This window comes from Portunus trituberculatus, chromosome 31 (assembly GCF_017591435.1).
Source record: "Portunus trituberculatus isolate SZX2019 chromosome 31, ASM1759143v1, whole genome shotgun sequence".
Classification (NCBI taxonomy): Eukaryota; Metazoa; Arthropoda; class Malacostraca; order Decapoda; family Portunidae; genus Portunus; species Portunus trituberculatus.
This window is the reverse complement of record NC_059285.1, coordinates 24,250,404-24,268,548: the sequence shown is the minus strand read 5'-3', so window position 1 is coordinate 24,268,548 and position 18,145 is coordinate 24,250,404. Positions and strand designations below refer to the sequence as shown.

Below are 18,145 nucleotides of genomic sequence, written 5' to 3'. Positions count from 1 at the left end.
TCAATTTCCTCTTTTAGAGAGATTCCCCAGGTAAATACCAAATCCAACCTTGCTGCAACATCTTGTCCCCTGCACCTTGTTGGTGATCTCACCCACTGTGTCATCAAGTTATTTGTTGCTACCTTTAACAATTCTTCTCTCCACTCACCACCGTTCACCACTTCGTAGTCTTCCCACACTATTTCTTTTCAATTGAAGTCTCCAACTATCATCACTCTATCCTTTCTGATGAGTTCTTGCTTCATTCTGTCTAGAGTATTTCTCATCACCATTTGATACTGTTCATATTCCCAAGCACTGGTTCTGGGTGGTATGTATACTGTTATAATATTAATGTCCCTCTTGCCATCTGTTATAAGCATACTTCCTCATTTCTCTTACTATAGTTCACCTCCTTCACTATCAGATCTTCCTTAGTAAGAACCATTATACCACCACCTCCTTTATTTTTTCTATCATTTCTCCATACTTTGTAGTGTTTTACAACAAACCAGTCTAGCTTTATTTCGGGCCTTAGTTTTGTTTCCACTACACACATTATGTCCGGTTCGTTATTTCTTAGGTAATCCATACATTCTAGCCTCTTAGACAGAAATCCATCTATGTTCGTGTAAGTCACTTTTATTCCATTCCTAGTTTCATTCTTCCATGTAATGTCTATTCCGTCTGTTTTATCCACCACTTCTTTAGCCTCTCATTTCTCATCCTCCAAAAAAACTTGGTCTTTTCCTCCTCTGTTTTTTCGTCATTCCTCTCCTTCACTTCAGTTACAAGCTCCTTCATTTTCATTCGCTCATCTTGTGACATATTTCTTCTTATGTAAATTGTTTTTGTTTCCTCAGAGTCCATAAGTTTCCAAGCCCTCCTCAACAAGGCCTCCGCTGCCACCTGCGACTTTAATTTAAATTTTAATGGTCTATTCTTGCCTTCCTCAAAAGCTTCCAATCTCACACTTTCTTCTACCTCAGTATATAGGTCCTCTTCTTCCACAGAGATCTTGTTCAGCAAAGACTTAATCCTGTCATTTTCCTTATCCCTCCTGTCCTGCCAGTTTCTGTTATTTTCTTCCCTCAATCCTATTATGATCACACATATTTTCTTTTCAGCAATATCTCTCACCACATACTCATTTTCCTTGAGTGCCTTTACCATTTCCCTCTGCGTAATCCCTTTATTTTCCCCTTCCTGCTTTTTTACTATCTCCCTAAACGACCTTTGTACCTCCTGATGTTTATGGTTCACTTCTTTGATCCTGGTATCAATTAGATTAAGGCATTCCTCCTTCCTCAAGTCCCCTTCGGATATTTTGATCTCCATTTCCATGAGTTTAGCCTTCATCTCTTCACATTGTTTCTTTAGTTGTTGGTTTTCTTTCTCCATCTCTACTTTTTCCTTCAATAGCTCTTTATTTGCTAACATTAACAAATAGATCTCTTTTTTGAACGAATCATTCTCGGCTAGAACTCTATCCTGTTTTTCTTCTATGGACAAAATGTTTAGGAACTTACTTTCCAGTGCCTGGATTCTTGCATCCATATCTAGTTTCTCCAGTCCTTTTGGCGTAGTTATAAAACCTTCAAAGTCTCTGGCTTGTCTAGACGCCATTTTTGTTATCGTCAGCTGATTACAGCCAAAACAATCACCGCCCACACTCTCCTCTCAGGGATCACTCTCCATATCCCTCACTTTCAACACTAAGCGACAGTAGGACATTAACAGGACACTAACTTAGAGTTACCCGGGCCCTGTAACACCATAGGTATTTTCCTTCTTCCCGTCCGCAGCCAGAGACGAGCCGTCCCCTCTCAGCGACGGCGACGGTGTGTGTGTGTGTGTGTGTATTTACCTAGTTGTATTGTACAGGATTCGAGCAGGGCTCATAGTGTCCTGTCTCCATGTCTCCATTTATCTAATTTTTCCTTAAAGTTATGCACATTATGTGGTGTAACAACTTCATTATCCAATGCATTCCACTTTTTCACCATTCTGTGTGGAAAAGTGTATTTTCCAATATCCTCCACACATTGCCTCTTCCTGATCTTTTCATGTCCTCTTGTCCCTCCATCTTCTTCAGTCAATAGCACCAGGTCTTTCATGGCTATGTTTTCAATGCCATTGGCTATCTTGTACATTGTTATTAGGTCCCCATGTTCTCTTCTATCTTGTAAGGTTGGCAGTCCTATTTCCTTCACTCGTTCTTCATATGTTAATTCCTTTAATTCTGGCAACATCTTTGTAGCAATGTTCTCTATCCTTTCCAATTTCTTTATATCCTTTTTAAAGCTTGGAAACCACAGCACTGCAGCATATTCCAGCCTTGGATGTGTCATGGTTGTTATGATTTTTTTCATCATATCTTTGTCCATGTATTGAAATGCCACTCTTATATTAATCAACATTTTATATGTTAATTCAAATATCTTACTTATGTGTTTTTCAGGGCCCTGATTTTCTTGTATGATCACTCCCAGATATTTTTCTTCTTTAGTCTTCATTATTTGTTCCTCTCCCATCATATAGTTCCATACCGGTCTTCTTTTTACTCTTTCCTAGTTCCATTATGTGATATTTCTTGGCATTAATCTCCAATTTCCTCTTCCAACTCCACTCATAGATCTTGTTTATATTTTCCTGTAACAGCAGAAAGTCCTCTCTGGTTTGATAACTCTTATCAGCTTTGCATCATCAGCAAATAAATTTATATAACTGTTTACCCCAATGTGAATGTTGTATATATAAATCTGAAACATAATGAGGGCTAACACTGACCCTTGTGGCACTCCGCTAGTTAGTTAGTGAGTATGTATCTCTGATCACAGTTCTCATTTTCCTATCCTTCAAATAATCTCTTGTCCATTCTAGCAAAGTTCCTTGCAGTCCTCCTATATTCTCTAGTTTCCAAAGTAGTCTTCCATGAGGGACTTTATCAAAAGCCCTTTTTATATCCAGGTATACTGTGTCCACCCATCCATCTCTGTTTTTCAGTCCTGCAATAACTTGAGTAGAAGCTTGATAAGTTTGATACACATGACCTCCCTGTCCTGAACCCAAATTGTCTGTTTGATATGACTTGCTCCTCTTCTAGAAATTTAACCCATTTTTCTTTGATAATTGTTTCACACAACTTCCCCAAAACACTTGTAAGTGACACTGTTCTGTAGTTTAGTGGTTCAGTTGCCTTTCCTCCTTTAAATATCAGTATTATGTTGGCTTTCTTCCATTCTAGTGGAACTTTCCCTTCATTTATTGAACTTGTAATTATTTCCCAAATTGGATCCAGTAGTTGTTCTTTACATTCTTTTAACACCCAGCCTGATGCACTATCTGGCCCCATTGCTTTTCTGACTTCCAACTTATCCAATAATCTTCCAATGTGTGTGTGTGTGTGTGTGTGTGTCATCATTACTATTATCAGTGAATGCGCGCGCACGTTCACTGATAATAGTAATGATGATAGTTGTAATAGAAATAATATTGATAATGATAATAATAATAATGATAACAACAACAACAATAATAATGAGAGAGAGAGAGAGAGAGAGAGAGAGAGAGAGAGAGAGAGAGAGAGAGAGAGAGAGAGAGAGAGAGAGTGAGTTGTGGGAAGTAACACAGGGCTGGTGCTAATCCCTCCTTGACTTTCCTCCTCTTTTGAGTCCCTTCCCTTCTTAGTGGGGGTTGACAGCCAGTACTCAGTAACAGGCTACTTTTCAAACTCAGCTGTGGAAGTTACCAAGAAATGTGTACTGCAGCCTGTTTAGAGAAATGATAACCCTAAACTTTTTGTGATGTGGAAGTGTAGAATATTTTCTAGAGAAGTGGGGATTTGATGCATTATCATCCTATCATGTTCCAGGAAGTCACTATTGAATAAACAATTATATGTGAAAATTTCTTGTCAATCAGATTAGTAGATATGGTAAAACAAGGATGAAATTATGAAAAATCTTTAGGAGCGAATATCTCGGTTATTTTATAATTAAAATTTTTTCACAAAATTGGTATAAACTTTGATTGACTGTTGTTTGGTATAATTTTAAACTAGAACGAAAATGCAATTTTTTTTGTTGGAATTAGATTTTTGATACTATCTATAGAAAATGAAAAAAAAAAAAAAACTTGGACTTTAGTTCCTGTGTCGGTCAGAGTCTGACTTATCACGAAATCCGAGTTATTGAGGTTCAACAGTATTGACTTCCTGGAACATGGTAAGATGATAATGCATTATATCCCTGCTTGGCTAGATAATCTTATTCACTTGTATGTGAGGGTTGGGAAGGAGCCATCAGCAGTGTCACAGCAATCTGCTGTTTTACTATTAAGCTGGATACTTTCTGAGTCGTTATTAATGTGTTGAAGTGAGATAATGATACTGTGAAGTATTTGTTACTCGTCTGGTCCAGCTTTATTTATACCTTGGTCTCAACATAATCTTTTGTAATAGTGTTATTATGAGAATTATGTGATGTATAGTTGTGATGATGAAGGTAGTGAGAAAAAAAAAACTGTTCGAAAAGATAATAGCAGTTTTATGATATAAAGAGATGGTGGAGAAGCATGGCCATGAGGCATGGGATGAGGTGAGGTCTTGAAGGGGGAGATAAAATGCATGACAGAGAGGAGGCGAGGATTCTAAGGATTCTAAGTCCAGCTGTCTCGCAATGATATGTTTGTTTGATTCTTCTTGTCTTTTCTTCTTGAAGTTTCTGATTCTAATCCTTGTCAATTTATGCCTTTTTTTTTTTTATTTGCACAAAAGGGAGACCTGCCAAGAGCAACAAAACATTAAAAAAAATCCCACTGAAGGATGTTATTTCTTAAAAAGTAGAGGGCTAAATGTCACACGTCCTCTTGTGACACTTGGGTACATGCTGTGTAAGGTGCGAGTCAGGCTATGATGTAACTGCACGATAAATTTAAAAAAGGCTTCCTGGTGGGAAGGATATTTAATTACAAAAAAATGAACTTCCCCATGTAGGGTCTGAAGGTTTTTGGAGAGACAAATGTATTCCCAAAATTTTTAATCCCACAAAATTAGATAAATAAATCATGGAGCAAGTCTTGAGTTTTTTTGTGTGTGTGGGGCTGGGGGTGGGGGGGGAATTCATATAAGTTGGACATTCATGTTTGTTGGACCAACCTTTCCCCCCATTAGTCTAAGTTAGCAAGGGTCAACAGTAGCCTGTTCCTATGCTATATATGATAAGGAGGTTGCCCCCAAAAGTTACTTTAGCTTTCCATCGCCTGAATCTCATGCACGTTATATTTCTGCCCAGAATCATGCCAAATCTGTTCTTTAACTTTCCTAACACTCCTTCATTAATAGAAAATTCCAAAACATTTCAAAATCCAGCTCCCCTCATGACATCTGGCATCTGATCAAAAAAATTTCCAATAATTTTACTTCTTCTTTCTCTCCTTTATTTCATTCTGATGGCACTACTCCCATCACATGTGTTTCCAAAGCTGAACTCTTCTCTCAAACTTTTGGATGATTCTGGACTTGTCCCTCCCTCTCTTCCTCCTTCTGACTATTTCATACCTTCAATTAAAATTCTTCGCAATGGGGTTTTCCATTCCCTTGCTGGTCTAAACCCTTGGTAGGTTTACGAACCTCATGGGGTTGCTCCTATTGTTTTAAAAAGACTGCCTTCATGCTTACACCTTGCCTGGCCAAATTCTTCCAACTCTGTCTATTGACTTGTACTTTCCTTCTTGCTTGAAGTTTGGCTACTCTCAGCCTGTTCATAAAATGGGTTACTGTTCTAATCCCTCAGACTACTGCCCTTTACCTTTAATCTCTTGCATGTCTAAATTCTTTAAATCTATTCTTCTGTCTAATCGCCAGTATGGTTTCTGTTGAATCTACTCTACTGGTGATACAGCTTTCCATACTGAGTCTTGATCATCCTCTTTTAGGGATTTCATTGAAACTTGCTGTTGCATTAGACATATCAAAAGCTTTTGATAGAGTGGCATAAAGCTTTGATTTCTAAACTATCCTCCTGTGGTTTCTATCCTCTTTGCAAATTTATCTGAAGTCCTTTCTGACCGTTCTATTGCTGCTGTGGTAGATGGCCACCGTTCTTCTAGACCTAATAACAATGGTGTTCCTCAGGGTTCTGTCCTGTCACCCATTCTCTTTTCTATTATTCATTAATTATCTTAATCAGATTTCTTGCCATATCCACTCCTATGCTGATGATACCAGCTTACTCCTTTCCACATATTTTCAGAGATGACCAACCCTTCAGGAAGTTAATAGTTCCCACAGGGATGTCACAGAATGCCTGACTTCTGATCTTTCTAAGACTTTTGATTAGGGCAGAGAAATATTGTTAAATGCTTCTAAAACTCAATTTCTCTGTCTAGCAACTTGACACAACCATTCAGACAATTATCCCCTTTTTTTCAATGATACTCAACTGTCCCCCTTTTCTACACTGAATATCTTTGTTCTGTTCTTTTCTCATAATCTAAACTGAAAACTTCACATATCATCTACTAAACTATATTCTATGAAGTTAGGCATTCTGAAGCGTGTCCACCAGTTTTTCACGTCGCCTCCCCCCAACTGCTAATCTTGTACAAGTGCCTTATCTTCCCATGTATGGAGTAACTACTCTTTGCATGTTTGGGGGATTCCACTCACACTGTTTTATTAGACAGGGTGGAATCAAAAGCTTTTCATCTTATCAACTCTCCTCCTCTACTGAATGTCTTCAGCCTCTTTCTCACCACTGGAATCTTGCATCTCTTGCTATCTTATATCATTGTTTTCTTGCTAACTTGTTTACTAATCTTGCTAACTGCTGCATGCCTCCCTCTCTTCTGCAGGCTTACCTTGCAAGACTTTCTTCTTCCTCTCACTCCAATTCTGTCCAACTCGCTAATACAAGAGTTAACCAGTACTCTCAATCATTCATACCTTTCTTTGGTAACTCTGGAACTCCCTGCCTACTTGTGTTTTTTTCAAATTTCCTATGACTTGACCTCATTTAAGAGGGAGGTTTTAAGATGTTTATCTATTTCAGCTAAATGTTTCAGAACAGCAAGTGGACTGGCACCTAAGTGGGGCTTTATTTAATTTTTTGTTGTCCTTTGCTAGCTTTTGCCTCTTACATAAAAAAATGAACTACTCATCTCCCACTTTCCACATCCAGTGCCATATTACATGATGCTATTTGTACAGTGAATACTCTTATTTTCTTTCATGGTTAGATTTACCTGTTATTGTTTATTATTCATATGTTTAAGTTAAGAATGTCACTGAACACTGCACCAGAAGTTGGAGCCCCACATGAAGTGTTAATGTTATCATTTCTTTTCTCTTTCTACTCTTTTTTTCAATAAAGTGTGTTTCCCGTTTCTTTACAAAACCATTATTCACAAAATTTGCAATATAACCATCAATTAAAAGGTATGTATCTTGAAATAAGATAGTAGAATGGGGGAGAAGTGAACTTCATATCAGGCTGTAATGAATAGGCATTTTTTTGGTGTGTTTTCAATACTGAGTGTTGCTACCCTAGGGTTTAGTGCTATATATAAGGAACAAAGCAAGTGTGGAACTTGAGAGAGGGGTAAAGTTTTCTTCTTGATATGTTTCATGCCCAGCCTTCAACCTTTAATCCACACCTCTTTAGAAAACATCAGTCAACTATATGGTTGAATAATTTCTAAATCCACTTTTTTTTTTCTTTTCTTTATTTCTTTTTTTTTTTTTTTAGTTTTCGCTTAAATAATTTCTTGAGAGAGATTAGAATTACATTTCATTGCCTTGAAGTGAATAAAAAGAAAAATCCAAAATTGAAAATGCCCCGTGGTAAAAAGATGAATGTGATATCTCTCATGTCATTCAATGGTTGAGCTGTCACATCACCATGCCTATTTTCCAATGGCAAGAGAATGATTTAGATGTCATGATATAGTAAATAACAACTGTCCAAGTCAGTTGTGGAGGGATGGAGGCTTGAATAGGCCATTTTGATTTGCATTACATCTTTCACATGAATGAGAACTTTACACAGTTAGTAAGTTATTGGAGTCTTATGGTATATTATCAAAGGAATGACTAATATAATTTATATCAGTTACATAAAGCTAACAATTTTTCTTCTTTGGTTAAGCACTGGAGTTGTAACATGAAACTATAATCCTGACAGATGGAAGATGGTTATAGCATGTTTGACTACAACATCAACGTCAACGATGTTATCCAGCTGATGGTGAAACCAGTGTTGTCTGAGACTAATATCAATACCTCCATAAAAGCAGTCTCCAAAAAGGTTTTGGAGGGCAAGGAAAATAATGAGGTGAGGAAAGTACACATATAAGATTACTCATCTTGACACATTACTTGTCTCCACATTTTTTTTTTTGTGTGTGTGATGTAGAAATTATCATAATACAGTTCTCTTATTGGCTCTTTCTATTAATTTCAACTATTCTATATCTTAAGACATTATATATTCATTCCCACTTCCTTTCTTCCTAAATATCTTTTAAAGCTCACCTCTACAATTACAACAGTATTCAATTGATATGTGTAACAATTTATTTTCTTAACCAACTTTGCATTCATAACTACTTTCAACAACTTGTCAAGCTTTTCTGAATATTTAATTACTTTATTTTATCATCACTGACTACCAATTCCTTTGATTTTTTTTTTTTTTCAGGCAACTGATTTAAACTTCTTTCTCTAACTTCACCTGTCGCCAAAGTTAAAGCTTTATCTAATATACTTGGATTCAACTTTTGCCACGCTATCTATAAAAGAATTAAATAACCATGTAAACATTACATATCCCAGCCCCAGACTTAAGCAAGTACAAAGCCGGGGGCAGTATTAACAAAGAATATTAAGTGTGTCAATTTGTCTCTGCTGAACTTTTAGTCTTAATTTTCATCTTAAGCTCCTGAATTGCCTTTAGATTTGAGACCTGTCCAGAGGTAGATTATCTTTTAAGATTAATGCTGAGACCAATTTAAAAAAGATGGCTGACTACCAAGGAGACCAAGCTTGCCTACTCAAGATTTATCAGCCCTTAAAGATGTTCTAGATTACCTGAGTGGCTCTAAACTTTTTGATATAATAACTATACCTGCAGAATTGTTTTTTGTGGCAGACTTAGAGGGAGAGCCAGAGAGAGCTTTATGAGCCGCACGGAAAGAAATGATGTGCTGACAAAATTTGTTAAAGTATTAAATACAGTGTTATTTTGCAAATAAGGATTGCAGCTCTTCAGCAATTATTACCTTGAACTTCCTTAGTCCTGTTTTTGGCCTGTCTCACTTACTTTGTAATACAGCTGTTTTTTGTGTTGCTGAATGGTGAAGCCCATTAGGCTACATGTTTCCTCATAATAATGACTGTATGAGGAAGGAAGGTCTTGCCATGGGTCCAGTTGTGATCTCACTGAACGTTTCTCTTCGTGTCTCACAACTCAAGGGGGCGGTCACAGCCTATCCTCTGAAGACAACTCTCCTTCACACAAAACTGCATGCACTTACCATGCGCAGCCAACGAGCAGGACACATGCATCTGAGCAGCTCACAGAGATTACTACAAAAGGAGTTGGACTCAGGCCTAGATGTATGTACAGGGGGAGAGGGGGCCATAGGTTCTTCTATCTCCAAATTAAATAAGTGTAAGATCACATATAAGGAATTGTAGCGAGCAGCTACTAGCCTAGGCAGCGAGGGCAGTGAAAACTGTGGTGGCAAGTCAGGAACTGATTTATTGGAGTACATCGGTTATATATATACCTTTCCGCCGGATCACAGGTAGCCAATCACGTGACCGATCAGAACTGGAAATGTTGGCCAATCAGGAAACGGATCGGAGGAGAGGGAGTGCTGGACACGCTGGCCAATCCCGAACCAGATCACCGCAGGCCTGGCTTGGCCATGATCCGCCAATGGCGAGCGTCCCTTGCTCGCCCTGTGCTCCCGTGATCCCAGCTGTCAGTTGTGGGTGCGAGGCGCAGCCACAATACTCCCCCCCCTTCAGCAAAGATGCCTAGGGGCACGAGAGAGCGGACGGCCAGCCCTGGAGAGCTGAACAGGAGGCGGGTCATCATCCTGCAGATAAGCCGGCTTGAGGCGGTCTATGGAGACCCAATCATCGGCGCCCTTAATCCGCAGCAGGAAAGCCTTCTCCTTCCGTGCGACAACTTCATAGGGGCCAGTGTAGGGAGGAGTTAGGGGTGGCCTGCTGGCGTCCGTGCGGAGAAAAACATACTTCGTAGTATGGAGATATCGGGGGATGTAGCGGTGGCCAGGCGCCCTGTACGTTTGCTTGCATGGAGCGAACTTCCCGACGATGCGGCGCAGCCGAGCCAAGTCGTCACAGGAGGAAGCATCGGGGAAGAACTCACCTGGAACTACAAGGGAGTCGCCGTAAACCATTTCCGCAGAGGAGACACCTAGTCCTTCCTTCGGGGCAGTGCGAAGGCCGAGGAGCACCCACGGAAGCTGCGAAGACCACATCGCGGAATGGTACTGGGATATCAGGGCAGCCTTCAGGGTCCTGTGAAAACGTTCCACTATCCCATTAGCTTCTGGGTTATAAGCCGTGGTGTGATGAATGCCGACTTCCAGCAGCTCACCCATGGACGTCCACAGCTGTGAAGTAAAAGAGGGGCCACGGTCAGATGTGATATGATCAGGAACGCCGAAACGTGAAACCCACCCAGAGAGCAGGGCAGCGGAGCAGGATGCAGCACTGGCGTCGACCATCGGAACAGCTTCCGGCCACCTCGTCGAACGGTCCATGATGGTGAAGAGGTAGCGATACCCCTCGGAAGGAGGAAGGGGACCCACCACATCGACATGGATGTGGCCGAAACGTCGCCGTGGCTGGGGAAAGGACGCAGGGCCCGTCTCGGTGTGCCTCTGAATCTTCGTGGTCTGACAAGCAGTGCAGGCATGAACCCAGTCCTTGGCGTCTCTGGAAATACTGTGCCACACGAACTTCTGCTTCAGGAGGCGAGCCGTCGCATGCCGAGAGGGATGAGGTCGAAGACATGGCGGCGGAGGGAGGCCGGTATCCACGGGCGAGGGCGGCCAGTGCTGACGTCGCAGAGGACCGTGGTACCGTCACTGCACATGGGGACGTCCTGCCATGAAAGGGAGGTAATGGAGGTCCGACAGGCCGCCGTCTCTAGATCCGCCCTCTGAACCTTGGCGAGGCGGGTGTAGTCGAGGCCCAGCTGCACAGCGTCGATGGGGACCCGAGAGAGGGCATCGGCAACAGGGTTCTGCTTACCTGGCAGGTGGCGAAGGGAACAGCCAAACTCGGCGATGGCGGAGAGATGACGGCGCTGGCGAGGGGACCAAGCATCAGCCTGGCGGGTGAAGGCGTGCACCAGAGGCATGTGGTCAGTCTGAATCGTAAAGGTGGCGCCCTCGAGAATATGGCGGAAGTGCTGGACAGCGTGATGCATGGCAAGGAGCTCCCGATCGAAGGTCGAGTACTGTCGTTTGGCCCGTAATAGCTTACGGCTGAAGAATCCCATGGGGCGGGGAAGCCCTTTGACAACTTGCTCGAGGACAGCACCGATGGCAACGTCACTGGCATCCGTAGTTAAGAGGAGGGACGCCCCCGGAATCGGGAAGGTAAGGAGAGTAGCAGAGGCAAGGGCATCCTTGGCCTTCTGAAAAGCTACGGCATGTGTGTCACTCCATGACAACTTCTTGGACTTCCCAGACAGTGCACCATACAACGGGGCCATGACGGAGGCGATGCCAGGCAGGAAACGGTGGTAGTAGTTCACCAGGCCGACGAATTCCTGCAGGGCCTTGACTGTGGTAGGTGTGGGGGAAGCTCTTGATAGCAGCCACCTTGTCAGGGAGAGGCGAAACACCGGCTGGGAAAAGGCAGTCCCCCAGGAAGTCCACTTCAGCAACGCAAAACACACACTTGTCGTAGCGCATGACCAGGCCGTTCCTCTGCAGGCGGTCCAAGACCGTGGAGAGGTGCTGCAGATGTTCTTGCTCGGAGGAAGAGTAGACGAGGATGTCATCAATGTAACAGACACAAAATGACAAATCCCCCAGAATGCCGTCCATCATCCTCTGGAACGTCGCTCCAGCGTTACGGAGGCCAAAACAGCTGTAATTAAATGTGAAATTACCAAAGGGAGTAGTGACAGCCGTTTTCGGGATGTCAGGCGTGTGTACTGGTACCTGGTAATACCCTTTCAACAGGTCCAGCTTAGAAAAGACCTTGGCCCCGTGGAGGAAAGAAGTGATGTCTGCAATGTTGGGAAGAGGGTAGTGGTCCGGCTCCGTCTGCATGTTGAGGCGCCTATAGTCGCCACAAGGGCGGAGGGAGCCATCCTTCTTCTTCACGATGTGAAGAGGGACGCCCAAGGACTCGGTGCCCTCTGGCAGATGCCCAGGCGCTCCAATTCGGCGAAAGTCTTCTTCGCCGCGGCGAGTTTGTCGGGGGCCAACCGGCGAAACTTGGAGAACACCGGAGGACCAGACGTCTTGATGTGGTGGTAGACGCCGTGTTTGGCAAGAGCCCGCGGGCATTGACGAAGCTCAGGCTTGAATACGTCCGGGTAGGAATCACGGAGGTGAGTGAAGGCATCTGTGGCATCAATCACATGAACGGTGGAGGCGTCCGGGGCAGCGATGATGGGAATAGTGGCAAAGGTAGCTGTATCGAGCAACCTAGCACCGGAGACGTCCACGAGGAGCTGGTAGTTGGCCAGGAAATCCGCACCGAGGAGAGGGAGGGTAACGTCGGCCACCACGAAGCTCCAGCCGTATGTGCGGTCGCCAATCTGGATGGTGAGGTGCTGGCGGCTGTATGTCGGAATCGGTGTGCCATTGGCCGCCGTAAGTCTGACGTTGGGCTGCGGTAGGTGGTGCTTCCTCCACCGAGAGGCTGGCAGAAGGGACCGGCCAGCGCCAGTATCCACAAGAAAGCGGACGCCGTTCAAAGGGTCGTGGAAAAAGAAGGTAGAGGTGCCTCCCGGGGCCGCCGCAACAGGTGGCGGCCGCCTCACACGTTTTTTGGCCAAGTGCAACCAGCCTTGTAGTTCCTGGCATCAGGACCAAATCGGGCATGGAAATAGCACAAGCCATCGATGAACCTCCCACTTGGTTGCTGCTGGCGGGGGTGAGGCCGAGTGCCGAGATGCTGCCATACAGGAGGTTGGCGGGAACGAACAGGTGAGACGTTGAGCGCTGTGATGTCGTCGTCCCAGGACTGTGTTGCAGTAGATGATGGCACGGTGTTGATGTGGCGACCCACCGCGGCCTGGGCATCAAGCAAACGATCAGCCATCTGCTGCAGGCTGTCTTTGTCCATCTCCTCAGCATTGGGGATGACTGCACGAATAGATTCAGGAAGGCGGAGAAGCCACAGTGCTCGCAGGAGGTCCAGCTTCCTCTCTGATCCATCTGCTGCAGGGGGCAGCCGTGCCAGGGCTTTCATTTCGAGGAGGGCCTCAGACGGCCGCTGGTCACCGAGGGGCTGTTTGGAAAGGTGCAGGAGCTGTGAAACTCGCGACGCTGGGGACGGAGTGAAGCGTTGCAGAAGGAAACTCTTGAGGTCACTGTACTTGATGGCGCCATCGCCCTTAGATAGCAGCCACTCCGAGATGCGGGGAAAGAGATCGTCAGGGAGGGAGGCGAGGACGTGGTCAGCCTGGATTGTCGCACTAGTAAGTCTCTTCAGCCGAAATTGCACCTCTGCTCGCCGGAACCACGTGGGAGCGTCGAGCACGGAGAAGGTGGGGAGCTTGACCTGTGCGACGGCGGCCGCAGGGACAGCTCTTGCGGCGGAAGGAGAAGAGGGCGGCGTGACGCCGTCAGCCATGCCGAAGAGTGCGAGAAGAACGAGGAGTCACTCTGGGGTCACCACTGTAGCGAGCAGCTACTAGCCTAGGCAGCGAGGGCAGTGAAAACCGTGGTGGCAGGTCAGGAACTGATTTATTGGAGTACATCGGTTATATATATACCTTTCCGCCGGATCACAGGTAGCCAATCACATGACCGATCAGAACTGAAAATGTTGGCCAATCAGGAAATGGATCGGAAGAGAGGGAGTGCTGGACACGCTGGCCAATCCCGAACCAGATCACCGCAGGCCTGGCTGGGCCGTGATCCGCCAATGGCGAGCGTCCCTTGCTTGCCCTGCGCTCCCGTGATCCCAGCTGTCAGTTGTGGGTGCGAGGCGCAGCCACAGAGTGAATAACGAGAGAGATGGAACCAAGTAGCGCTGCCAGGCGCATGGCGGAATCAAAACATACGCCAAGTGAAAACCAACGCTTTATAGAAACCCCTATTGGTTTAAGGAAACTGACTGATGATACTATGGAAAAGGATTTCTCGGGTTTCAGGGATGAACGAGGTAATATGAGAAAGCTTATTAATGTAGAAAGAATTAAGATATATGAAGGAGGTGATGTCCAGTCTCATGGACAAACAAGACCGACTGCTAATGGAGAACACAGCCCTGAAATTAAGAATAGCTGAATGTGAGAACGTCAGTGCAATAAACCAGGAATTGAAAGAGGAGATTCTGGAAATAAGGAAGCAAAATGACGTTCTAAAAACCACATGCCAAAATTATAAAAGCTCTTTAAAGAGCTTGCAGGCTAAAGTGCAGGACGGGATTATAGACAGGGCAGAGGGTGGTCCAGGTGATAACAAGTTGAAAAACCAAGAAATGAATGGAAACAGGAGCAAGAAGAGGAAAAAGTCAAATTTTCAGAAGTGGTAAGGAGACAAATTCAGGAGAACATAAAAGTTGCTGTAATAGAAGTTATCAAGGAAAAGGAAGAATTTGACCTGGAGGTGGAGGAAGTGATTAAGCTGGGAAGGTACAGTGAAGGGGGTAAGAGACCAATAAAGGTGAAAGTGAAATCTCAAGTGGCTGTAAATGAAATTATGGCTAGAAAAGGGAAGCTGGCTGATGATGTTGATCACAAGGAAATATGGATAAAAAGAGATATGAACTTAGAGGAAAGGGAAAAGGAGAAAGTGCTAAGAAGTGAAGGTAAGGAAAAAAACAAGAAAAGTACAGAGATAGAGAAGAATTTTTACTGGAGGGTTCTGGATATGAGACTAAAGAAGTGGTACCCAAGAAAAAAAGATGAGGTCATGAAGGAGGCAATAAATTAAGAGTGACTTATACTAACATAGATGGTTTGTTATCAAGCATATTGGAAGTTTGGGATTATTTGAAAGAGAAAAAGCCGGATGTAATGTGCATCGTTGAAACAAAATTGAAAAAAAGAGATCCATGTCAACTTTAAAGAGGAGGGATATGATGCTTGGAGGAGGGACAGTAAAGATAAAGGTGGAGGAGGAGTGCTAATAATGGTTCGTGATAATATATGTGTGGAGGATGTGCAATTTGGTGAGGACAAAGTGGAAGTAATGGGAGTAACAATCAAAACAGAAGATTTGAAGAAAAGAAAAAGTATAGTAACATATGTTTCACCAAAGACTAATACATGGGTATCAGAAGAGCATAAAGATATGCAAAGAGTGGTTATAAAGAGCCTAGATAACATGATAAGAAGAGATAGAATACTCTTAGTTGGAGACTTTAACTGTAAAAAAATAAACTGGAGAGAGATGAAAGTAATGGATAATGCTGGGCAGTAGGGTGAGAAAGTGTTACAGTTGACTATGCTTAATACAATGGAGCTGTGGGTGGACGAGTCAACAAGGTACAGAGGGAAAGAAGAACCATCGTTGCTTGACCTAGTTTTCACAAAGAAACCAGAGTCCTCTCCAATCATACAATACCTTAGTCCAATGGGGAGAAGTGATCATGTGACATTAGAGATGCAATTGCATGAGATAAGTTACAGAGAGGACTATAAAGGAGAGAGATTAAATTATGCAAGAGCGGATTTTGAAAAATTAAGGAGTTATTTTGCCGATATTGAGTGGAGTAATATTATGAGCAGGAAGACTGTACAAGAGAAATATGACATATTCTTACAGAAATACAATGAAGGAGTAAAAAAGTTTGTTCCTGTTTATAGAGTTCAGAAAAAAATACAAGCTTGGTACAATGCTAGATGCATACAAGCAAAAAAGGCAAAAGATAAAGCGTGGAATCAACTCTTAAAGCAGGGAAATGACTATAATAGTCGGCAGTACAAAGATACTAGAAATGAATATATATTAAGAGTAAAGAGAGAGGAAGAAAGAAAGTTTGAAAAAGATGTAATGGATAAAAGCTAGGATGAACCCAAATTTTTCTACAAGTTTATAAACGGCAAAACAAAGAATAAGGAAAGAATTGAAAAAAATCATTAAAAAAGGGAAGACATACCAAACAGAGAAGGAAATGTGTAAAATAATGAATGAGAGCTTCAAAACGGTATTCACGGCAGAAGATGATTTCACAGAACCTAATAGGACACTGGATTGCCAAGGATTACAGGAGATTGCAGTGCACAAAGAGGATATTGGAAGATTACTGGATAAGTTGGAAGTAAGAAAAGCAATTGGGCCTGATGGTGTATCAGGCTGGGTGTTCAAAGAATGTAAAGAGCAGTTACTGGATCCAATTTGGGAAATAATTACAAGTTCAATAAATGATGGGAAAGTTTCACGAGAGTGGAAGAGAGCCAACATAATACCGATATTTAAAGGAGAAAAGGCAGGTGAACCACTAAACTACAGACCAGTGCCACTTACAAGTGTTGTAGGGAAGTTATGTGAAATAATTATCAAAGAAAAATGGGTTAAATTTCTAGAAGAGGAGCAAGTCATATTGAACAGACAATTTGGATTTAGGACAGGGCGGTCATGTGTATCAAATTTAATAAGCTTCTACTCCAGAGTTATTGCAGGATTTGAAAACAGGGATGATGTGTAGACACAGTATACCTGGACATTAAAAAGGCACGGAAGACTTCTTTGGAAACTAGAGATCATAGGAGGACTGCGTGGAACCTTGCTCGAATGGACGAGATTATTTGAAGGATAGGAAAATGAGAACTGTGATCAGAGATACATACTCATCTTGGAGTAAAGTAACCAGCGAGGTGCCACAAGGGTCAGTGTTAACCCCAATTATGTTTCAAGTTTATGTAAACGACATTCACATTGGGATAAACAGCTATATGAATTTATTCGCTGATGATGCAAAGTTGCTAAAAGTTATCAAAACCAGAGAGGACTGTCTAATGTTACAGGAAGATTTAAACAAAATCTATGAATGGAGCAAGAAGTGGAAATTGGAGTTTAATGCCAAGAAATGTATATGCATATACTTGCTAGTTCTGTAGTGGTGCTCTGCTTTTTCACACATATTATTGCATGAAAAAAGGCTCTCAGTGACTTCTCATTGAGCGCAATTGTTTATGAATGTCCTGTGAAGGAAAAAACAGGAACATTTATGGAAAGTGTTGTAGATAGATAGAAAATAAGTGAAAATGAGTGGAAGACTCCAAGATGGCGGAGAAATATGCCATTTCAGTATTATTACCTTCGCCCTGTTATAAGTGTAGCTCTGATTCTGGAGACCCAGCAAAGTTCATTAAGTGTTGTCTGTGTAACCGGTGTGTTCATACGAAATGTGTGAATTTGGCAGGGATTAAATCTGAAAATATCTGCAACGTGAGGTATCTGTGCGATGTTTGCTTCATTGAGGTGTCGTCTCTGAAGAAATTCATCAATGATGTTGAGGAATTTAAGTCTGATTTGAAGAGCATTACTACTAAAGCTGACAAGATGATGGAAATAGTTGATAATAAGATGGCAAGAATAGAAGAGATAAGTATCAAGGTCGATGAGGCAACAGAAGGCTTGACGGGAGTGACTGGGTCATTGAATACTACTGACTCGGAACATTCTATGCCTTGGCAGGACGTGAAGAGGAAGAGGAGGATGAAAAAGAACCTGCTTGTTGTAGGGGTAACTCAGGATTCTGAAGCAAATCTGAAGAATGAAGTTTCTCATGCTTTGGATGGAATGCAAATTAATGATACAAAGTTTGCTAATTATGGCAAAAAAATTGTGATGAATTTTGCCAATGAGAGTCTGAGAAATGAGGCAGCCCAGAAACTGGAGAATGTTGAAAAGTTAACAACTAAATCTGTTCAGAAAATTAAACCCAAGATAATGCTATGTAATGTCCATAAGGAAGAGACTAAGGAAAGTA

The 18,145-nt window shown here is 42.7% G+C and overlaps 1 protein-coding gene across 2 annotated transcripts in view; it reads left to right on the top strand.

The window, feature by feature from the left end:
• Window positions 1-18,145, top strand: part of LOC123511345 (E3 ubiquitin-protein ligase UHRF1-like) — an 87,279-nt gene that overhangs the window by 3,854 nt on the left and 65,280 nt on the right. For both annotated transcript variants that reach the window (XM_045267148.1, XM_045267149.1), the window contains exon 2: window positions 8,163-8,312. In XM_045267148.1, coding sequence (XP_045123083.1) covers window positions 8,163-8,312 — 150 coding nt within the window. The remainder of the gene's footprint in view (window positions 1-8,162; window positions 8,313-18,145) is intronic.